The sequence below is a fragment of the Myxocyprinus asiaticus genome, chromosome 7, assembly GCF_019703515.2.
Source record: "Myxocyprinus asiaticus isolate MX2 ecotype Aquarium Trade chromosome 7, UBuf_Myxa_2, whole genome shotgun sequence".
Classification (NCBI taxonomy): domain Eukaryota; kingdom Metazoa; phylum Chordata; class Actinopteri; order Cypriniformes; family Catostomidae; genus Myxocyprinus; species Myxocyprinus asiaticus.
In genome coordinates, this window is record NC_059350.1 from 34,297,889 (window position 1) to 34,323,649 (window position 25,761).

A 25,761-nucleotide genomic window follows, 5' to 3' on the forward strand; every position below is an offset into this window, starting at 1 on the left:
CTCTCTCTCTCTCTCTCTCACACACACACACACACACACACACACACACACACACACACACACACACACACACGGGTACGCGAGATGCAACCGCTCTTCCTCCTCCGATATAGGCACTGGGAAGACGTGGTCGCGTATCTATTCATTTGCTAGTAACTTTTCAAACATAACTTTTGCGGTCTCTCTCTCTCTCTCTCTCTCTCTCTCTCTCTCTCTCTCTCTCTCTCTCTCTCTCTCTCTCTCTCTCAGTGGATTCGGGTTCAGGACACAAGTGAAAACACAACATGACCTTTAGTTCCAAAAGCGATTCAACATACCTCTAAGCATGCAGGTTACGGGAATCGCAACCTAGCTAATTTTAGGCTTAAGGGGGAAAAGGTTGTAGGTAACACTTGATAAAACACTGATTACACTATTCAGTCAATAATAAACATTGAATAATGCTTCTAAAATTATAAGCCTTTTCATGACATATTAAGTATTATAGATTATGTAGGCCTGATCATCAATTTTGTAGCAATTTTAGACCTATAAATTGTTACAAAAATATATAGGTTTCCATTTGGTGAGGGCCTCTTGGTTGTATTTCTTTGCTTTCTCAAACAAATCATTTTTGTCGACCAAGACTTCTGCATCAGAATGACATAGAGACAATTGAGCGCTGAACAATGCGATAGACGCGCCGTTCAGTACTCTCTGACCTCTACTCAGAAAACAACCAATGTAGCTCATTTAATCGTGCCTCATAAAACCATGTTCCATTGATAGAGGGCTAAAGGCAGAATAATGAATGAAGTTTTAGACCTTATTAATTTAATATGGAGTGGCCTGTGGCTTAGTTTAGATTTCAGATTTGGGCCCAGAGGTCAATTATTTAATTAACCTACAATATTTTTCGCGCATGAGTGGAAGTAGCCTGTGTATTAATTTGACTAAACAAATAAATAAATGGAGCTGTTGTTTGGGGATACGCATATGTAGCATTCCGCTTTGAATTTGACAGCATTTTATACTGCTGTTCTTATAATGAAGCTCAGATGAGAGACGTGAGCACCAGTGTTACTGTGCAGGTGGCTGTTGTCACAGTGACCTGAGGCGATGTAACTGCCTCGCTACACACGCCTCTCCGCTATGAGATCAAAGAGAAAACTTATCTTACACCAACTTATGTTAACGTCCACTCTTTCTTCCCCTTTCTCCCCCCATATCAGCTTCTTTAACACAAAGTACCACAGACCTGACCCTTTCATCCATCCATGGCATTAATGTGGACACGTTCGTGGATAATCGACAATTTATTTGTAGTTACATTTAATTTGGCTATATATATATATATATATATATATATATATATATATATATATATATATATATATATATATATATATATATATATATATATATGAATGCACCGTTATCAGTTTACACATTTTACCATAGGCCTTAAAAACAGAATAAAACCTATGTATGCCGAAATCCTTCATAAAGATATGCAACATTACAATATCGCTTTATAATGCATTAATATAATTGAATATCTAATTATTGTTATGTATTGATATATCCAAATTCGTTGGACGGGATCTAAAAAAAGACTAAATTAGTGAGTTATCATTAAAGAACCTTTAGAACTATCCCTCAATTTATCATAGTTTTTGCCAAATTTACTACAGTTATTGTTGATACTGTTGTAAATTGGCATTAGCAGCCACTGTTATCAAAATACATACACATACACACACACACACACACGTAAAAAAAGAAAGAAAGACAAGAAAAGAAATGTCGGAAAGATGCTGAAAGCTTCCAATTTTTTGGACACCCATTTTTTATAATTTGTGGTTTATTGTAGCAACAATAACTGCACTAGACTAAATTTTAGATTTTAGTAGAAACTATGATTACGATTGTAAATTATTTTAAGATATAGGCTCATCTATGTGTTCTCTGCCAATGTGCTTTATGTGCTTGGAATCAAAGACTATAAAGGGCTATAAATAAATAAAAAATAATATAATAAGGATAATAAGGTGTAAATGTTTAACAGAAAAAAAAAAATCATATTGTGCTACAGAGGCTGTTTCTATCGCCAACATTTCTCTGTTGATATTTTACTTGGCAGCATTTTTCCTCAACATCAGTCTTAACGTGACACGGTTACAAAATGTGGGTTTTCCGTCTCCTTCTTAATTGAATTAATAAAGTAATTAAAAAGCGGAGAGTTTTGAGTTAGGGGCAATTTTGGCTGTTGTTGCCCTGCTGGAAGCGGAAATAATCGCTGCTTTAGACCGAGACGCAAGAGTAAAAAGTAAACAAATACATTCAGAAAATTAACAAAATTAATGACCCCTCTATTTTTAATCCACCCATTTGTCTCTGAATGGTGTTATGAATAGTTGTCTAATGAGCAAATGTAGCCTATCTGTGCTTTTCCTTCTTTTTTAAAAAAAACATTTAAACACGCAAGCTACCATAAACTAAGAGCGAATAATACATTAGTATGCTATTCCATTAGTAGGTATCCCTTTGTAAAATGAGCAATTATCGCCAAGATACCATAGCAACTATTATTATTTTGTCTACGATTAAACTATGGAAAGCTAAAGTAGCCCTAAAAGCCAACAGTGTCCAAAAATAACTGTTAACTATTAGATTTTGGCGGAAATTAGGGTTACAGTGGTAGATTTATGTTATTTTCGATCAGCCTTCTTAACATAGCATTTCGTTTCTATCGATACATCTGGTCTATGTGAAATGGGCCAGAAATAGCAGAATTTTGCGGGATATTTCATATCAAAATCATAAAGAAAAGCTTTAAAATCCTAAAAGAAAATGCTTAATAAAGAAAACATTTAAATTTTAAGAGGCCTGGCAAAGTGTTCTGGTATTGTAAGGATACCATTTCTTATTCGGCCATACCTTTTAGTGATACAAAAAAAAAAAAAAAAAAAAAAACAGAAAAATCAAATGGGAATCATCTTATTTTAGAATTTATTATATCGATGCATTTTAATTGTTAACCTGATAACGCTGCATCCCAAAACTTCAACAGAAAATTCAGTGCCAGGTCTAGGCTGTCAACACTTGGCACAACACCAGACCACACAAAGAGGACGTGGGTTTCTTCTGTGACTGTTTTGTTCCAGATCTTGTGACATGTGTAGCAACATGCTGGGGTCAAACTGTGCCTTGACATTCTGAGTGGACCATCAAAAAAGAGACACAATTTCACAATGGGCAAATGCCATTAATGTGTATAATAAATTGTAAGAAGACCCTACATGTAAAGAGAGGGAAAGAGTTTATCTTTTTCATGTGAAATTTATTATTATTACTTAATTTTAAATAAATTATGAAGTCACTGCTATACAGGTGAAGTGTATAGTGTGTCTGGTACACTTTACATATTATGTTGGTTTTCTCTTGGAAAATAAAATGTTGGGCTGCATGATTGCTTCTGTTAGAAAATGGCTTCAACCATCCCACTTCTATTGCTAGATTCCAATACAGCAATAAAGCTATTATGTTTGTATATAGCACACAAATAGACTTATAACTTTCAATGCCATAATAATTGTATGCTCAAATATTGATCATAGCACAGTATGGGTCAATGTTACACATGAATAACACACTGAAGGTGCAGACTGTGGAGACATCAACAATATACATGCAGGGGTAGGAGAAGGTGGCCATTTGGCTTCATTTCCCAAATAAAAATCTTCCTCATGCAGAACAGCCACATGGAATCAGATATTGGAATGGGGAGGCCTGCATCTTCGCTTGTGACTCCATCTTCAACACCTGACTAGTTTGAATTTGTGCAGATTAACCGATGAATAAGTGCTTCTCTTTTCCTTTTAAACAACAACAGTAATGATGATCAGTACGTCCACAATCATACTTCTCCATGTGGCAATTTCTGTAGAGCAGCCAGGCATCACATTCACCAGTTTCATTCCAAAAATGTGGTAAATGTGGTGGGCTTTTGGCTTCATTTAGGAAATGTAACCTTTTGAAAGAAAACAACCCACTACTTTGTTGGCCTTTTCTGACATTGACACGCATGGAGACATCTCCAGAATCAGATGGCATGCACACCATGATTCCCACATCAGTCGGCATGCTTCATTCTTGCCATAGGTCCTAGAGATGGTAAAGGTAGGCTGCAGTTTAACAAAAATAGAAGAAAGAAAGAAAGAAAGAAAGAAAGAAAGAAAGAAAGAAAGAAAAAGTAAATCACAAATGTTTGCATGTGATTTATACTTAGATATGTTTGTAAAAGATATGCTACCTGTTAAGATACGTAAATGTGGATGTCGGAAGGGGCCAAACAGTGCAACCGATGAAATAACCTTTAGCATTTTATTTCTATTAATGGCATATAGAGACAGCAATAAGTTCACGCCTAAAGTAAAAGGCCAAAATATTTAAATTCCAATGATATGTTGTTTATGTCTTGGATAACTAAATGCCAAGAACAGTTCAAATTATTTTGACTAGATTTCTTTTTGCAGCCAAGTTATTAGGCATTGTTATTGTTTATTATTACCATTAGAATGGATTGTATTGGGTGTGTGTTTTTCTTTCTTTCTTTTTTCTTTTCTTTTTTGTAAGTGCCTTAATATAATCATCTCCATTAAATGTTTGTCAGGAATTTTCATGTTATTTTGCAATGATTCTGAACATGGTCAGAAGAACCAATGGTAAACCTCTTATTTGGTTAACTCATATTTGTTTTCATGTTGGTTTTATGTGGTTTTGACACTAAATGCCTGTTGTAACAGTCATCAAGAAACAATAACATATTTTCTTATATCTTGACACGTTTTTAAAGTTTTTAAATATATAATCACAAATGTTTGCATGTGATGTGATTTCAAGGTGAAAAGTTTTTCTTTTTAAACAAATGTCATAAATTCATAGAGACAATGAAGTTATTTTTGTTCTTTTACAACATAAAGTAACCATGCCATATCATATAAAAGGTCAAATTATAAGAGACTTAGGTGGTTTTCACACTGGGCACGTTTGCTGCGGTCAGAATCCGATCGTTTTTGTTCCCGGCGCCCCCCACAGCACTGGTCTGGTTTCAGACTCATGGGATTCTGTGGAACCCCGGTGCGTTTCCGTCATCAGCTTGCGTCATCACAAACGTATATATGGTGGAAAGCACAACGCGGGTAGCTATATTTGTGTGTTTGTTATTAATAATAATAATAATAATAATAATAAACAATCCTCAGAGTTGGGGAACATTGTCAGAGCAGAAGGAAGCAAGTTTTCTTCCAGGATAACCTTGTACGTGGCTTGATTCTTGCGTCCTTGAAAAAGACGAATCTGCCCGATTCCAGCCTTGCTGAAGCACCTCCAGATCATCACCGATCCTCCACCTGGTCGTCTAATGGTTAAATTTGGTGGAGGATCGGTGATGATCTGGGGGTGCCTCAGCAAGGCTGGAATCGGGCAGATTCGCGCATGAATCAAGCCACTACAAGGTTACCCCCTGGAAGAAAACATGCTTCCTTCTGCTCTGACAATGTTCCCCAACTCTGAGGATTTGGTTTTCCAGCAGGACAATGCTCCATACCACACAGCCAGGTAAATCAAGGTGTGGATGGAGGACCACCAGATCAAGACCCTGTCATGGCAAGCCCAATCTCCAGACCTGAACCCCATTGAAAACCTCTGGAATGTGATCAAGAGGAAGAAAGCGAAAACACTGCATCTTTTTTTGTTATTTTGACCAGTTGTCATATTTGGAATTTGGGAGAAATGTTGTCAGTACTTTATAGAATAAAACAACAATGTTCATTTTACTCAAACACATACCTATAAATAGTAAATCCAGAGAAACTGATAATTTTGCAGTGGTCTCTCAATTTTCTCCAGAGCTGTTATGCTTTCAATGACACTGCAGCTTGCCCCTCAACCCACAGATGAATTTGTGAAAGCGAAATATTGCAAACAAACGCACATCTGAAGGACGAAGCAGTGACTGTGAAAAGTAGGCTAACAAATTGTTTAGCATAAAATGATTACAAAATTATAATTAATTATGACACCTGGGTCCTTGCACGATTATGTTACTAGCATGTTTCGGAAACACACGTAAAAATAAATAAATAAATAAATAAATAAACAAAATTACGGACGTTCGAGCTCAAAGAAAACGCTCTAAACAATCTTCCTTGCATTGTTGTATTATGCCCCCCAAATATCAAAATTACTTTAAATTCATAAATCGTAAAAAAATTTAATCATAGCAGAGATGCGAGAGGTTAAGTCACCGAAAGTATGTATTGCATTTTTATTTATTTTTTAATAAATGAACAGATCCAGGCTGTGTTTCCCAATAACGTCACAACTTAAAGGGTTAGTTTACTCAAAAATCATTTACTCACCTTCATGCCATCCCAGTTGTGTATGACTTTCTTCTACTGAACACAAACGAAGATTTTAAGAAGAATATATCAGCTCTGTATAGGTCCATACAATGCAAGTGAATGGTGACCAGAACACCAAAAGCTCCAAAAAGGAGATAAAGTCAGCATAAAAGTACTCCAATGGTTTGTATGCATTGTATTGACCTACAGAGCTGAGATATTCTTCTAAAAATATTAGTTTGTGTTCAGCACAACTATTTTTTTTATTCCTTAAAAGGGATAGTTCACCCAAAAATGAAAATTCTCTCATCTCAGCTCTGTTGGTCATTACAATGCAAGTGAATGGTGACCAGACCATAGAAGCTAAAATGTTTTCAAAAAATTAATAAAAACAAAATCACATAAAGGCCACATAAAAGTAATCCATAGGACTTCAGTGGTTAAATCCATATTTCCAGAAGCAATATGATAAGTGTGGGTGAGAAACACCCACTTTCACCTTTTTTTGGAAAGTGAAAGTGGAGATTTATGGTAAAAAAGGACTTAAATATTTTTCTGTTTCTTACCCACACATATCATTTAACCACTGGAATCCTATGGATTACTTTTATGCTGCCTTTATGTAATTGTTGGAGCTTCAAAGTTCTGGTCACCATTCACTAGTATTGTAAGGACCAACAGAGTTGATATATTGTCCTAAAAATCTTTGTGTTCAGCAGAAGAAAGAAAGTCATACACATTTGGGATGGCATGAGGGTGAGTAACTGATGAGAAAATTTTCATTTTTGGGTGAACTATCCCTTTAATCTCTACAACGCATTTCCCAAAAGTAGGCTATACTTATACAAGAAGTAGGCCTACATAAAACGCTTGTAAATTAACGAGAGCTTTGAACCAATCTTAAGTCCATTAAGTGAGACTTAAACATACCTTTATTGAATCTTTCAAAGTTTATCAGAGAAAAAGGGACATTAAATAAATGAAATAAATATATTTTGATCACTGAAAAGCCATTGTACACTGTTTTAGAGTGTTGAAAAAAAAACTGCATTGAAAGCAATCGGCAGTCTCAGTAGTCTGCGCATGTGACGTGATATGTCTAAATTAGTTCATATTACATGACACATAACACAGTATAACGCTTTATTAGCCGTCTTTGATAATCATAGCTATAACGGCAATAGAACGATAATATATTCTCATTAAAAAGACTTTTCAAGAATACACATGTGAGTAATGTGACCCTGCAGTTTTAAACTTATATAAATAGGACTAAATAAATAATTAAAATATGGTTAACAAATGAGATTAGAGTGAAAATGTGCAATGAGCGATTCCCTCACTCTCTCTTCTTCCTCCTCCTCCTCCTCTTCTTCCTCCCTCCATTGGATAGTTCAAATAGTCCTATATATTCTGTTTACATGGCAGTCATATCTGAAAGTCACATGTGGCCTCTGTTTAGTTTCACTTAGTTTTCACTTTCACATATAGATTTAGCCACTGGAGTCTTATTGATTATTTTTTATGCTGCTTTTTTGACCTTCAGATTTCTGGCCACCATTCACTTATATTCAAAAGACCAACAGAGCTGAGATATTCTTCTAAAAATCTTTGTTTGTGTTCTGCTGAAGAAAGAAAGTCATACACATATGGGATGGCATGAGGGTGAGTAAATGATGAGAGAATTTTCGTTTTTGGGTGAACTATCCCTTTAAGTAGCTACTAACGTTCTACTTAGAGCTTCGGGAAACCAAGCCCCATACAACAAATTACCGTAATTTTTATGGACCCATGTAGAAGTTTCAGGAAAGATCCCAGATAGCACATGTACGTCTCCGAGATGTCTGTTTTAGATCTTTTCATTTGGAAAGCATCAAATTCTAAATAACATCCGCTAAACATCTTAAAAAGATCAGATTTCCAAACATTCTTAATCATAAACGTCTCAAAGACATCTACTGAATGTCTTTGAGACGTTTATGATTGTGGTGATGTACGTGTGCTGAACAAACCCCTACTTTTCCAAATGTCCAAATTCTGTTTCATTCATAGTATAAACAGAATGATCATTGTTTAAACAAACCCCAGAAAGTCACCCACATTCAGTGTGTGCGCTAAATGTTGCGCACCTTTCCCAGGGTTGAACAATAGTTGGCCACCCATTTTGATGTCCTGTGGAGCCCGGAAGCGACTTTCCCGTGTTGCCTTTCGTAAATCGGAAGCGTATAGACAGGTCAGATATTTTAGTCGTTCAAGTAGAAAACGGAAAATAAATAAAAAAAATAAATAAAAATACAAATAAAAAAATAAAATTATAATAATAATAATAATTGTGTCCTATGCTATGGTTGTGTTTCGAATTCACAGGATATTATTTTAAAAATACAACACTTTCGTGTCCGTTTATTATTGTAAGACCTCAGCTGGCTTCCATACATGAACACGCGTGGGTTATTGAGCAGCTTGAAAGCACTCAGGCTAACACGTTCATTACGTTATATATGGTCTAATTTGGGTGTTAATTGCTTTTAGACTGTTAAATGGAAAGGAATTCAGTGATTTTACTAAGATGTTTATTATTATTATTATTAATAATAATAATAATACTTGAGTTGCCCTTTTAATAGATTCTTCACCTTTCCAGCTAACTGCCTATGTCGTCTGTGTTGTTGTGGTAAATTTTGAATACATTTAGTTATGTTCATGATCTTTAGAATCGTTTTATTGGATTTTAATTGAGACGATTCTCTCTATGACTCTTTTGTTGCTGTCAAACATGCTAGAGTGTAAACAAAATCCATAAATGATGTATGCCAAATATTATGCATTTCACATCCTAGCTTTATAAGATGAGACATGCAGAGAGTAACTAAACAAACAGGTCAAATGCTCACTAAATTGATGGAGCTAAACTGATCAAGCTACACTGTCAAACTCTAGGACACAAAGCAGTAATCTGACTTTAGTCAATTTAACCTAATCTTAACAGTAGCTGAGTGCCGTAGTAGAATATGGATGTTTTATGCAGTAGGTCTTTGTGGCAATATTGTGTCTTGATTTCCACATTGGGAAGCATTTTTTCAAGGACAATGATGAGGAATAAATTGATGTCGCCTAAAGCAGTTCTTAAACGCCTTAAAGGAATAGTTCACCCATCATTTACCCACCCTCATGCCATCCCATATATGTATGACTTTCTTTATTTTGCAGAACACAAACTAAGATTTTTAGAAGAATATCTCAGCTCTGTAGGTCCATACAATGCAAGTGAATGGTGACCAAAACTTTGAAGCTCCAGAAAGCAAATAAATGCAGCATAAAAGTAATCCATTAGACTCCAGTGGTTTAATCCATGTCTTTGGAAACGATCCAATCAGTTTTGGGAGAGAAAGACCAAAATGTGAAAATTTTTTCACTATAAATTTTGACATCTGCAGTCTCCTTGGCGATCAAGATTACAAGCTTGATTACACTTCCTAGCACCATCTAGCGCTCTGTGCTTGCATCAAGCACTTGGAAGTGTAATTGAGACTGAAATTATGATTGTGCCTAGAGACTGCAATGACAAGATGTACAATAAAAAATGTGTTACATTTTGGTTACACTTACTAGATGACATTTTAAATTACATTTCCTAGTGCTTGAGACATGCTCAAGAGTGTTGGATGTTGCTAGGAAGTGTAATTGAGCTTAAAATCATGATTTACAAGGAGACTGCTCTTGTCAAGTATTATAGTGAAAAATAAGTTACATTTTGGTCTGTTCTTATCCAAAATGTCAGAAGACATGGATTAAACCATTGGTGTTTTATGGATTAATTTTATGCTGCCTTTATGTGCTTTATGGAGCTTCAAATTTTGGTCACTGTTCACTTGCATTGTATGGTCCTAAAAAGCTGAGATATTCTTCTAAAAATCTTCTTTTGTGTTCTGCAGAAGAAAGAAAGTCACACACCTGGGATGGCATGAGAGTGAGTAAATGATGAGAGAATTTTCATTTTGGGTGAACTATTCCTTTAATGATGATGATGCTATTAGAGAATGACATACAGTCGATTACAGTGATTGACATTCTACATGGCGATTGTTATGTTGTTAATGATGTATGATGTCTGTGATAACTGAATACAATGTTGATACCTAAGTGTCAGTTCTTCATAATAATGTTTTTTATGGCCTCTGGTTGTATTCATAATGCAATAATGATGACTCATGATGATGTTTATGGCTACTCCCTCTTTAGGGCTCTCCTTGTGATGTTTTCGGGGCGTTAGAAGAGAGACAATTATGAGGATGAGCTATACCAGGATGAGACGGACATGGGTTTGTCCGATGCTGACAGCGAGCTGGAGTTTCCACTTTATTCACAGCTGCACTACAGTGCTGAGAACCATGAGGACTTGAGAGAGATCCAGCCAGCAAGACCACGGAATCAACCTCAGAAGAATTCCTTGCCTCCTTGTCCTGCGCCACCTAATGTCATTGTGATTGACTCTGGCTCAGATGCTATCACAGTGTCAGACAACACAGAGGAAGATGACAGTGTGAGTGCTATGAAAGGTCGAACATCAAAGCACTGTAGCCTGGCACACAGCAAGTGGCAGCCCTATAGCGTCCATTCGCCCGGTCCACCACAGGCTCGAAAAGGAAGGAGTTCCCCAGACGATGTTGTGGTGTTGGATTCTGAGTCAGATGAGAGCTCAGAATCTAACTCTATACCTCCTTTTGTGGAGGGTCTGGATTTGGATTCGAGAACTGGATGATTCTGGGCCGGGACAAACATGATAGAGATCAGAGCATCCGACTGAACCTGTCCTTACCGGATAACTGTGAGAGACAGGGTAAGACTGTGTGCGTGCATGTATGTACAGTTGAAGTCAGAAGTTTACATACACCTTAGCCAAATACATTTAAACTCAGTATTTCACAATTCCTGACATTTAATTGTAGAAAACATTCCCCATCTTAGGATCAGTATATTTTAAGAATGTGAAATGTCAGAATAATAGTAGAGAGAATTATTTCTTTCAGCTTTTATTTCTTTCATCACATTCCCAGTGGCTCAGAAGTTTACATACACTTTGTTTCTATTTAGTAGCATTGCCTTTAAATTGTTTAACTTGGGTCAAATGTTTTGGGTAGCCTTCCACAAGCTTCTCACAATAAGTTGCTGGGATTTTGGCCCATTCCTCCAGACAGAACTGGTGTAACTGAGTCAAGTTTGTAGGCCTCCTTGCTCACACACGCTTTTTCAGTTCTACCCACAAATTTTCTATCGGATTGAGGTCAGGGCTTTGTGATGGCCACTCCAATACCTTGACTTTGTTGTCCTTAAGCCATTTTGCCACAACGTTGGAGGTATGCTTGGGGTCATTGTCCATTTGGAAGACCCATTTGCGACCAAGCTTTAACTTCCTGGCTGATGTCTTGAGATGTTGCTTCAATATATCCACATAATTTTCCTTCCTCATGATGCCATCTATTTTGTGAAGTGCACCAGTCCCACAACATGATGCTGCCACTCCCATACTTCACGGTTGGGATGGTGTTCTTCGCCTTGCAATCCTCACTCTTTTTCCTCCAAATATAACGATTGTCATTATGGCCAAACAGTTAAATTTTTGTTTCATCAGACCAGTGGACATTTCTCCAAAAAGTAAGATCTTTGTCCTCATGTGCACTTGCAAACTGTAGTCTGGTTTTTATTTTTTGGAGCAGTGGCTTCTTCCTTTCTGAGCAGCCTTTCAGGTTATGTCGATATAGGACTCTTTTTAATGTGGATATAGATACTTGTCTACCTGTTTCCTCCAGCATCTTCACAAGGTCCTTTGCTGTTGTTCTGGGATTGATTTGCACTTTTCGCACCAAACTATGTTAATCTCTAGGAAACAGAATGCATCTCCTTCCTGAGCGGTATGATGGCATCGTGGTCCCATGGTGTTTATACTTGTGTACAATTGTTTGTACAGATGAACGTTATACCTTCAGGCATTTGGAAATTGCTCCCAAGGATGAACCAGACTTGTGGAGGTCCACAATTTTTTTTCTGAGGTCTTGGCTGATTTCTTTTGATTTTCCCATGATGTCAAGCAAAGAGGCACTGAGTTTAAAAGTAGACCATAAAATACATCCACAGGTACACCTCCAATTGACTCCAATTAGCCAGTTAGCCTATCAGAAGCTACTTGCTTAAAGGCTTGACATAATTTCCTAGAATTTTCCAAGCTGCTTTAAGGCACATTTAACTTAAATTAGTAAATTTCTGACCCACTGGAATTGTGATATAGTCAATTAAAAGTGAAAAAATCTGTCTGTAAACAATTGTTGGAAAAATTACGCATGTCATGCACGAGTAGATGTCCTATACGACTTAGCACTATTCATTTATCTAGGGGTAAAACTTTTTAAAGAGTAAAAAGTTACTGAGTGCCCCTTTTAGCCACTCTGAAATGCTCTTGAGAAAGGCCTTAAACAACATAAACAGCATCTACTATATTCATTGGGTTTATCTTAAGGTCTGTTACAGATGTTTTGATCCATACGTCCAGTTCTAAATATATTAGTGTCCACTCTTCTCAAACATTAGACTGGAAAGAAAAAAATATTAGTAGACTGTTTGACTTAGATAAGTTTAAACCTTAAATGTATAACTGCTTTCACAAAGTCTCCTAACTAAATCCTGAAGTTTATAAGTCTATGGCAATTCAGTATAATAATGTCTGGCTCGCCGGTGACCGTGCACAGTGTCCAAGACATTGTAGTGAACAGTTGCTTAGGTCCTTCTTCCGGTCCCGTACTCCTTTTTAAAGCTAAAGTATGTAACTTTTTCTGTGTTAAGATACTTTCGCTTATCCAAGCTTAATATGCAAAGACAACTATAATGACCCGGTCACACATACCTTCGCATGGTGAAATTCTGCAGGCGAAATATAGTCATCTCAATGTAAATATGCATGATGGACTCCCGATGGCGAAGAATTTAACCTTGCGGATTTCACGTGAAGTTCAAATTTGGTGAACTTTGACAGATGAATTTTGCTGCATTGGCCAATGGGAAGTTGCTTGGTTTGGCAGTAACATCTGTGAGGATGGTGCTTCGTACACGGTTACACTGAATATTCACAATGTTCAAGGAAATCATTTTAGTGGTGAGTTTCTTTTTAACTTATGTTTCACAGAATATAAAGTGCAGCATTAAAAGAGGCTGCTTGACGATCATATTTTTGCTGGTTTCACACGCGCTCAACGTTCACCCATGTCATCTTCGCACACGGAATTTTGCCATGCGAAGGTATGACTGACCACGCCTTAAGTAAACCATTCAGAGGTTAATTTTCTCGAAAACTGTAAGCACTGAGTTAATAACATTGACTCAACCAATTAACAATAACATTGACTCAACCAATTGCATGAGTTGGGGGCGGGACTATCTCTTTGTTTGACCAACAGCAGATATGGGGTGTATTCAGAAAGCTGTTTTGAAAACAAAGATTTTTGGTTTTTTGGTGGCGCAGAAGTGATATACTTCAGCTTTAAGTTTTTAAAATTTGTTTATGATTTGATCAGTCATTCGATTGAAGCCAGCATTGATCATTTCTTGCAGTATCTCCTTGTACGCTCTCTAATTTATCTTGGATCTCCATAGAAGACTATCACAATATATTGCTGCTTTCCTCCATGGAACACTGCTGATTGATTTTGATGTCCGCCGTTTTTGTGGTTTTTGATGTTGTAGTTAAAGAGTAATAAAGTTCTCCTTGTTGCAGACGGTAGCTAGCAAAACTGTTGTTGTTTTGAAATCTTTACGTGGTGACGACACATTATTCGCCCTCCACCCCCTGACTTAATCAGTTCCTGCTTAAAGACCAGCAAGACTTTGGGGCTGGTGCAGAATCACTTTTTCCACCCTGGAACTGCCTTTTCTGCAGTGGAAACTTGTGCATATTGAGACTTGGCATGTCAAAATATGTTGCCCCAGGTTCAACGTCAGTGACACTAAACAGCATTGGTTCTTGCATGTCTTGTAAAGGATTGCGACACTGCAAAATTGAAAGTGGTCAGGTGCAAATGAGATTTGAGATTTGAACCTAAATTGTGGTCTGTTCCTCACGCTATTGGATGGTAAGCTTGGGATCGATGCATTGATAATCAGAAAAGTTTCCCGATGGTTATCGATATATATATCTGCATTTTTTCCGATAATTTGGGCTGCTTGTTGCACCATAGTCTTTGTCTCATCAAACATATAACACAACTTTGGTGAAGCAGCAAGGTAAATTAAAGGGGGTCACACACCAGACGCATCTGGTGGATGACATGGCGCGTTCTAAAATTCTAAACAGTTATTTTCTACGAAGGTATACACACCACCACTCGCCGTCTCTGGAGGCTGCTCAATATTCTGTAGCACCACGGAGTTCAACTCGCATAGTTTTCCATTAAAATCGACCCAAATCATTATCAAAGGACATAGATTATTTACACTAGCCATCACTGGATGATATGTTGTGTATACAGTGCATTCAGAAAGTATTCAAACCCCTTCATTTTTTTCACATTTTGTTATGCTGCAGTCTTATGCTAAAATGTTTTATATTATTTATTTTTCACATTAATCTACCCTCCATACAAACGCCATAATGGCAAAGACAAAATCAGATTTTTGATAACTTTGAAAATTTGTTAAAAAGAAAACACTGAAATATCACATTGACATAAGTATTCAGACCGTTAACTCACTACTTAGTTGAAGCACCTTTGGCAGCGAGTACAGCCTCAAGTCTTTTTGGGTATGATGCGACATGCTTTGCACACCTGGATTTGGGGATTTTCTGCCATTCTTCTCTGCAGATCCTCTCAAGGGGACCGTCGGTTGGATGGGGACCGTCGGTGAACAGCCATTTTCGGATCTCTCCAGAGATGTTCAATTGGGTTGAAGTCTGTTCTCTGACTGGGCCACTCATGGACATTGACAGAGTTGTTCCTAAACCACTCTTGCATTGTCTTGGCTGTGTGCTTAGGGTCATTGTCCAGTTGGAAGGTGAACCTTCAGCCCAGTCTGAGGTCCTGAGTGCTCTAGACCATGTTTTCATTAAGGATATCTCTGTATATTTCTGTGGTCAGCTTTCCTTCAACCCTGACCAGTTCCCCAGTCCCGAAAAATACCGCTGAAAAATACCCCCACAGCATGATGCTACCACCACCATGCTTCACTGTTGGGATGGTATTGCGCAGGTGATGAGTAGTGCCTGGTTTTCTCCAGACATAATGCTTGGAATTGAGGCCAAACAGTTCAATCTTCTTTTCATCAGACCAGAGAATCTTGTTTCTCACAGTCTGAGAGTCCTTTAGGTGCTTTTTTATGTGTCTTGCACTGAGTAGAGGCTTCCATCTGGCCACTCTGCCATAAAGCCCAGATTGGTGGAGTGTTGCAGTGATGGCTGTCCTTCTGCAAGATTCTCCCATCTCCACACATAATTTCTGGAGCTCAAACAGAGTGACCATAGGGTTTTTGGTCTCCTCTCTTACCAAGGCCCTTCTCCCCCAATTGCTCAGTTTGGCCGGATGGCCAGCTCTAGGTAGAGTCCTGGTTGTTCCAAACTTCTTCCATTTAAGAATTATGGAATCCATTGTGCTTTTGGGAACCTTCAATGCAGCCCAAAACATTTTGTAGCTTTCCCCAGATCTGTGCCTCGACACAATCCTGTCTCTTGAGTTCTGCAGGCAGTTCCTCATGGTTTGGTTTTTGCTCTGATATGCATTTTCAGCTGTGAGACCTTATATAGACAGGTGTGTGCCTTTCCAAATCATGTCGAATCAATTGAATTTGCCACAGGTGGACTCCAGTCAAAGTGTAGAAACATCTCAAAGATGATCCAGAGAAATGGGATGCACCTGAGCTAAATTTCAAGTGTCAAAGCAAAGGGTCTGAATATTTAAGTCAATGTGATATTTCAGTTTTTTCTTTGTAATACATTTGAAAAGTTATCAAAAATCTGTTTTTTGCTTTGTCATTATGGGGTATCTGGAGTGTAGATTGATGTGGGAAAAAAAAAAGATAATTTAAAGCATTTTAGAATAAGGCTGCAACATAACAAAATGTGAAAAAAATTAAGGGGTCTGAATACATTCTGAATGCACTGTATGAATCTTTCAAATAGCCTTCACAATGTATTTTCAGTTACAATGAGACATGAGGGAGAGTAAATGATGATTCACTTTTTCTTGAGCAGTAAGAGATCCTATTTTTGTTTCAGAGATGTCATTTCTGTTTCTTATTGTTTTGACTTTTGCTACAACTTCTGCAAAATCTTAACAAAATTGGTGTATTCAGTGGGGTTTAAAAGTCCAAATGGATAATATGGGATTCAAAATCGAATTTAAACTTGGAAATAAATGTTAGGATTTTGAATAAAATAAAAAAAGAGAAATGGTAATGTTATGTAACGTACAGTATCTTAAGATTCTGCACTATTTTAAGGTCACTAATCAAATAATCTTTGTGACCATGTTAACTCCTTTGTACAAAAGTTCAGGTTTTCTTGCTTCCATTGCAGCACAAAAGATACTCTGGAACATTCTCAGATCATGCTGGAATAACATGGATCATCAGGTTTTGCACAAACCTGTGGAGTCCAAGCCAGCTTGATTATATGCTCTCATTAAAGCAAAAGGGGTTAGACCTAATAGTAATACATTTTGAAATTCACATTACATGTACATGTAATTTCTTGGTCTTTTTTTTTGTGTGGATTTTCTCCCCTTTTCTCCCCAATTTGGAATTCCCAATGCGTTCTAAGTCCTCATTGTGGCGTAGTGACGCCTTAATCCGGGTGACGGAGGATGAATCTCAGTTGCCTCCGCGTCTGAGACTGTCAGTCCGCGCTTCTAAACGCGTGGCTAGTCTACTCTCCGCGGCATCCACGCACAACTCACCACACGCCCCACCGAGAGCAAGAAACATACATTATAGCGACTACGAGGAGGTTACCCCATGTGACTCTACCCTCCCTAGCAACTAGGCCAATTTGGTTGCTTAGGAGACCTGGCTGGAGTCACTCAGCACGCCCTGTATTCGAACTCGTGACTCCAGGGGTGGTAGTCAGCGTCAATACTCGCTGAGCTACCAAGGCCCCTGGTCTTTTTTACCTTTAAGCAAATAACACTCAGAACAGATATTCTCATTTGTAGTATTAATTCAGTGTGTGGATGGGCCGTCTAGAGGGACTGCAGGCCAGACCACCTGTGGGCTTCAGGCCGATGCTGCATGTGTGTAAATGTAAGAACAAATTTGTGTTTATCCCCAAAGCTCCCAGCATTTCTCTGCATACTGGGCTGTATGTGCATTCTAATCACTGAATCTGATGTCTCATCCACATGTATTTGTTGTAAAGTTACTGTGCGAGTGTACATGTTTGTGCGTACAGAGCAGGTGTGTGTGTGAGCACATGCATCCAGCTTTACGTGTGTAAAGTTAATTTGCATGCATGTGAGAACATGCTGGAAAAGCAATGAGGGAATTTTTCGGTGTATGTCAAGGAAAAAACAAACAAAACATAACAAACCTCCTGTCAGAGAACGAGTGAGGGAGAGGGAGACTTTAATCATAGATTAATAAAAATGTCTTTGCAAATCTCACCAGATCTACACATTAGGTTAACCTGCAAAGCTCAGCAAAGCAGCAAACCTCCCTCTCTTCTCTTTTTTTCTGCATCCTCCCTGAATGCATTGTCCTCATTTCCATTTGTAGACTCCTTCCTTTTCCTTTTATACATGTTCTACTCTCTCTCCTTCTCTCTTTCTTTTTTATCTAGTTCTCCCCTTCAAATACAGGCCATTTTATTGTGTCTTTTCTCCATCTCTTTTTCCCTCCCTCCATCCATCCATCCATCTCTCTCTCTCTCTCTCTCTCTCTCTGTCTCATTTAAATGGTGGCTGCTGAAGAGTCTGTGGGCTGGTATTTCTGCTCTGTCGGTCATGCCTCTCACACTCATGTGCAGAGGGGGCCTCCTCCTGCCCCGGCCTGCTTTTGTTACCCAGAGAGAGAGATTCAGTGGAGGATGAGAGAGGGAGAGAGAGAGAGGAGGGGTACAGAGGGATAAACAGGGGGTGAAAGGAGGAAAGCGGCAGCTCTGTCTCTCTTTTTCTCCTCTCTGTCTCTGATCTCTGGGGCTTGACCTGCACTCCAGACCATGTGGGTCACACAAGGGAGGGGAGCTGGAAGGAAGTGGCTAGAAGGGTTGCCCTATATGTGTTTACACATCTAAAAGTGAGAGATTTTTGCTGCCGGGTTAACTATGTTAGAGTGGGACAAAAGGATGGTTCGGACGAGAGGTGAGGTTACATTGTAGGTAATGAGAGTTGAGAACCAGACCAAAGGGTTGGAGGATGCGTGACATTCATAATTATTATTTATCTCCGCTAAATTTGTGCAGTGACACTGGAATTTCTCAACCACGAGTTTACATTTATCTTCAAGCACTGACATAGTGCTGCACAATAGATAAATACAAAATATGTAAAAAAAATAAATAAAAAAATACTGTCAATTACAGATTCCATTTAGATCTACTCTTGTTGCATCAAAAATTATATATACTTTTTTTTTCTTCCAGTGGATGAGTATTGTAACCAATCACAGACATGTCTGTTGAGTACCTAGCCTTCCAGTGGTGCAGCACAACTTCATTGCTGTTGTACAAAATAAGCAATGTAATGTAAATTCTCTTAATCGAAATTAATAATCATGATTAAAATATCAAGGGAAATAATGGTCATTATTGTGCAGCCCTATATGGACACATACGGCACTCTAGAATTGTGGCAGACTGAGATATCTGCCAGGCTGATTAATCGACAGACATTTGACTATTTTAAGGTAATCGATATTGGCAGATAACTGTGTTCACTCGCTTAACAGAAAATGTTGTTCCTCCTTGAGTCATATAAAAAAAAAAAAAAAAACGGACAGATTTGAAATTTCACATTTGAATTAAGGGAATTTTGACTGCATATTGTGTGAAACACACATTTTATTTTAATTATTATTTTTTTTTACGTTTCATGTGTTGTCATTAATTTGTATTATATAAATAACGGCATTATTACTAGGTATATTCTCTAGATATTGGCATTTGTCATTGAAAAACAAATACTCCAAATACTAGAATTTGAGGTCTAAAATGCTCAGCCCAAGAACAAGATGTGTTAAGTATGTGACAGATGAAGGAAAGGATGTGTTCTAGCCATATTTTAAAGAGTAACACGTGTTAAAGGAATATTCCAGTTTCAATACAAGTTAAGCTCAGTTGACAGCATTTGTGACATAATATTGATTACCACAAAAAATAATTTTGACCCATACCTCTTTTTCTTTAAAATAAGCAAAAATCTAGGTTACAGTGAGGCACTTAATGGAAGTGAATGAGGCAAATTTTTTGAGGGCTTTAAGGCAGAAATGTGAAGCTTATAATTTAATAAAAGCACACATTAATTCTTCTGTTCAAACTCATGTATTATTTGAGCTGTAAAGTTGTTTAAATGGTCATTTTTACAGTTATTTTAGGGTTAGTTGATATCAGTGGCGGAGCTAGGGGGTGGCCACGGGTGGCCGTGGCCACCATGGACCGAAGCCTGGTCATCCCATTGGCCACCCTGCTCGCAACTGCCGCTTTGATAATTTTTTGTCTCAGGCATAGTTTTTAGAGGTGGAACTGTCTCTGTACAACTGCAACACACAGGAATCTTAACATGTGCGCACACCAAGGTCACCGCACCTCTCTGACCCAGGTGTCACTATATCCCGCCACCCCTGTGAAAAACTCCTGGCTCCACCCCTGGTTGATATTACATCATAATGGCAACGAAGTTTGTACAATTTGGCTATAACTTTACACAAAAAAGGTTAGTAAGTGATTTTATCACACTAAAATCATATTAACATGCACATTGTTTATGACTTGGGGCTATACTTTTGAATAGTGAGTATTTTAACATTTATGGATTGACCCCCATTCACTTCCATTGTAAGTGCCTCACTGGAACCCAGATTTTTGCTTTTTTTAAAGAAAAGGAGGTGCAAGTCAAATTAAAATTTTGTGGTAATCAATATTATGCCACAAATGCTGCTGATTGAGCTTAACTTGTATTGAACCTGGAATATCCCTTTAAATTGAGATGGGGTATGTATGCTTCAAAACTTAAACACAGTATTGCATGCACAGGAGAAAATAAACACATGCATTTTTATCTAACTTGGCCTGAGAGTCACTAACATATATACTCCCATAATTGTCATATGCACTTCCCATAGGAGACAAGGGACTTCGTATCAGAGAATGTTTGTTAAGTGTAATTGTGTTTTGTGGTTTGTGATGGACTAGTAAAAGGCTTTAGACAGCAGTGACTAATTTCATTTGAGTGGCACTCACACACTCTCACATAAATCCAATTCTCTTCAGTTGCTATGTCTTATAACTGTGTGATGTGTGTGTCTACTGAACAACAGTCATCTTGCAACATGCACGCACACACACAAATCCAATTCTCTTCAGTCTGTGTTGTTGTTACTAAATGGCGACAGATACATTTTCACACACACACACACACACACACACACACACACACACACACACACACACACACACACACACACTTATACTGTACAAACTATAGATTCTATCCCCTAACCCTAACCCTACCTCTAAACCTAACCCTCACAAAAAACTTTCTGCATTTTTACATTTTCAATAAAACGTTGTTTAGTATGTTTTTTTAAGGGATTTAAATTATGGGGACACTAGAAATGTCCTCATAAACCACATTAATAGCATAATACCCTTGTAATTACCAGTTTGTAACCTAAAAGAAATGTCCTCGTAAACCACACACACACACACACACACACACACGCACACGCACACACACACACAAGCTCTGTCTTTGAATCTATCTGACTTTTGGATGGAGGGATGCAGGGGGGCCCTTGGACCCCTCTCAAACAGAACAGTCAAGAAAAATGAGAGTCTCCAAAAAAAAGGGGGGAGGGGGTTCTGACTTGGCCTCTGAACTTGAATTAGAGTTGTTGAGCCTTCCTCAGTGGTCACACTTTCTTTTTTTCTTCTCCCCTTTGTGCTTTTTTAATTTTCCTTTCCCCCTTTTTTCAGTGTTTTTCCCTCCCCTTTTTTGGTTCAGTCTGGTCTTTTGCTTCGTGAACACCAAACTTTGTCATTAGGCTGGACTATAGCAGTGGCAGCAGATGGGCATTAGTTTAGACTGAATGCATGAGTGTTTGAAAGAAAGTGTCTCAGTGTATGATATACTGCAGGGCAAAGGTAAGACATTAGATATCCGTATCCCTCTCTTTTTGTTTCTCTTTTCAAGGGTTCAGAAATGGCATTTTGGCTGTTTGTAGCTGTTTGTGTGTAAATATTAGGGAATTTACTTTTTTTAGTTCTGTTTCTGGATAAGTCTATGGTGACTTCACTGCCATCTTCATAGTAGTGAACGTGGCCTTGTCATCCTCTATATCCAGCCTGATCTCACTGTTATACATAACTATTTCAGGCTGGATTTGTATGTTAATATTTTAACATTTAAACGTATACTTTTGTACGTTTGGATAGACTCTGAAACGTGCAATATGGACGTTTTAAAAAGCATCTAAAAATATCCATTTGTATATATTTACAGATTTAGAAACGTAAAATGTTTACGAATCCATTATACATATTATTTGAATCCACAGAATGATTATGAACATATTTGTATACATTTTTTCATCATGTATTTATACTGAACAAATATATTTATACATTTATACTGTTTTATAGATATTTTAGATCAATTAACCCTACCCCTGAACATAAGCATTATTCAACCTTATAAATAATGTAACAGGCAGATTAATGTACAGTGATAATAATTTTTGTTCCAATATACTAATTTATATATATATATAAATATATATATATATATACATATATATATATATATATATATATATATATATATATATACATATACATATATATATATATATATATATATATATATATATATATATATATATATATATATATATATATATATATATATATATATATATATATATATATATATATATATATAAATTTTGTAGAGCCGCTATTCACACCCCTACCCCTAAACCTAGCCATAACAATTTCCTAACCATATTAAAAACATTACAGTCAGATAAATTTAATCAAAATAATTTATTCAGTATAAATAAAAATAAAAAAAGGCCAAAGGATGATGCGCTGCATCCGGTGTGCTTCCTGATGGCATACAATAGCTTTGTGTGAGATAGAGAGTGGAATTTAAGTTATTAAAAGCTGAAAATCTTCTCCTGATCCACTCTGTAAAGGCGCCGTCATATCTCATTAAAAAAATATGGCAAGTCAAAATCGGTCACGAGACACGTGAAAGCCAATGAGCATTTGACATCACTGCTGTAAAACCTGTGTTGTAACTCTTTTTGAGGCGGCAATTTTTGAATTATCATCAGTGCATGAGTGGATGGTTATGGGTGTTATGGCCAATACAGCAGATGGAGACGGAGAGATAAATGCATGAATTTAGGTCTATTCCTCACACAGCGCTATTTGAAAACTTGGATTATAGCGAATAAATAAAGTTTATTACTTTAATGATTGTTTTATGGTGCTTTTGTAGTTTACTTTGTAGTGTTTTGTATTAAAAAATTTTTTCAATATTGAATTCAGTCAGTAAACGTAAGCATTTGTACATTTCTAAAGGTGTTTATACTTAAAATTATTATGTTTTAGATGCTTTCAATACATCAATAATGTACGTTTCGGTTCATATGCAAACATATGCAGATGCACTAGAACCACACTTAACGAATACAAACAAATTCTCATGAGATCACTTTGCTATGTCCTATTGGATGTAGTTTTCTCATGCTCTAATAACCTTGTTTTCCCTCTCTCCCTCCCCTCATCCTCTTTCTATGTCCTTATAGTTTTTCTCTCACTCTTTGACAACTGTCAGTCACATTTGCTACCTTTTCCTCTCACTTCAACTTTTGCTATATTCTACTTGAAATCGATTTGTTTGATGGGCACCGTTTTAAACCTAGGTCTTTTGTTTCCAATGCTGTTTTCCCTTGGAGTGTATTTTAATGAAAATATATTGTCATTTTCCTGCATATTATGGCAGCCATTTTACTTCTAATTGTGCACAGGTTATGGAGGTTAATGCTTTTTTAATAAAGCCACTTTTACAGCCAAATCTTTGTTATTCGTGTTATAAGAGAGCGATTCATAAAATGTTTTGTTTGTATTGGCTATTCCAAAGGCCTTCCAGTATTCTAATATGAAGTTCCTCATTAGTGTGATATAAATGTAAAATCTGCAAATTTAGCTTATTTGTGCATTTTTCAAATTTCTTTTTAAATTTTATAGTTCTCTGAGATCATAATGATGTTGTAGCTCATTGAATTTTGAGCACTTTAAATTCAGTAATCATAAATGCTCTTTAAGTCAAGGTTGTATTGTAGACCTTATTCATAGTAGCTCCATATTTTATTTTTGACGTGAACGAAAGCAAGGCTGTGAGGAATAGACTTACCATCTCTTCAATGGCATCCACTGTATAAAGCTGTATAAATCTCCTAGTTCACCTATCATATTCCACAACTCTTTTGGAGTTTTTTGTCAACTGGCATTTTTCTGAAAGCTGATTTTTTTTTTCAGTGTTTCATCAGTGGAGCGATCCAAAACTGTTAAAACAACAGTACAGCCCATTGTAGAAAGTCTATCGAGTCTGTCCCTCACAGCCTCGTTGTCAGTCACATCAAAAATCAAAGATGGCGTTACTGTGAATAAGGTCCATTGGGTTTGCAACCAACATTCATAAGCACCCTTCTAGTGTGTTTAATTGTGTAATTTCCACCATATCTATTATGTGTGATTGAAGTGCTTGTGTTAGAAAGAGCTGGAAGGTGAGATGAGAGTTCTGTGATGTGTCAGTGAATATGAATGTGGTTGTTGTGAATATGCATTCAAAAGCAGAAAATGGAAGGGCGTCATTGCGGATGGGTCACAATGCTCTAACTTGAGGTGCCAGCGGTTTGGTCGCAGAAATGAGAGCGTGTGTTGTGGAACTTGTGTTGCTGAGTGCTAGAGAGTGAAGGTGTTTTATCTACAGGATTTGTGAAGACTGCATACTACTGCATGATTATAGCATCTCTCTCTCTCTCTCTCTCTCTCTCTCAGTGTGTATGCGTGTGTGTTTCAGTTACTGGTGTGAGACGTGGCGGCTGTGTGAGGTGATATGTGTCTGTCTGTCTGTGTGTGTGAGATTGGAGGGATTTTTGGGTGCGTGTTTGTGTCAGTGAGACTGGTGATGGTGATGTGTGTGTACGAGAGTGTGTGGACCAGGAGGTAGGTGTGTGTGTGTGTGTGTGTGTGTGTGTGTGGCTGGGATAGGCATCAGCTCTTATCTGGGCACAGCAGTGCCACTTCAGCTGAAACACCACACCCATTTCTCCACATGGTGTGTTTGAACAGACGCCATGCCCTCAAACACACACACACACACACACACACACACACATACAGATTCACCATAAAATCACTGCGTTATGCTTTATTTTTGAGATAAGACTAACAAAATTTAAGATTTATTGTTTGTACTTTATTGTGTGAATATTTCATAGTTACTTTATTTTATTCTTACATATATAAACTCAGGGTTCTCACGGTCATGGACAAATATAAGGGAATTTTAAGATTTTGATAGTCAATCATTTTTTTTCTAGTTATATTGAATAATATTGGCAAAAATTGTGCTTTGTGAGTGCAATCTCTACATAAAATGATTTTTTTTAAATCATTATCAAATAATCATGAAGGACTTGTAAAGTCTTGGAAATAAATTATTCTCCACGGTTCCCACCACTTTTGACCAATGTTTTTACAGAAATTTTTTTCTCAATATTCTCACAAATTTAGGAAATATTGCAAAATTGTCAATTAATTAATGAATATTTTTGATTTTTGTTTTTTTGGTGTGTGTATTGACTGCGTTGTATAGCTTAATACAACAGTTTTTGTCAAGGCAGTTCTATTGATAATTTTTTTTTTTTGTGACAACACGACTAAACTTTAGTTTTAAATCAAGAGAATCTCATCAAACTTTTCAGAGAGATTGTACATTTTCATCAGGTCTACATCCGGCTTTTCGGAGAAAAGAGAATTTCCATCAGCTCTTTCTCACGAATGGCCAGTGAACTACACTATGAGTGTGGCCAGTGTAATCCTATTTGAAAGGTCTGTGTGTGTTCCTGGTTGGTCTGGCATTTTGGGTGGGCTCTGCATGGGACAGCAGGTATC

General features: G+C 37.3%; 1 protein-coding gene across 1 annotated transcript in view; it reads left to right on the forward strand.

Moving 5' to 3' along the window:
• The first annotated feature begins 8,552 nt into the window (after window positions 1-8,552).
• The window catches only part of zcchc7 (zinc finger, CCHC domain containing 7), a 91,410-nt gene continuing 74,201 nt past the window's right edge, over window positions 8,553-25,761 (forward strand). The window contains 2 exon segments of the mRNA XM_051702388.1: window positions 8,553-8,619; window positions 10,629-11,226. Of these exon segments, the coding sequence (XP_051558348.1) occupies window positions 11,145-11,226 (82 nt within the window). The 5' untranslated portion in view covers window positions 8,553-8,619; window positions 10,629-11,144.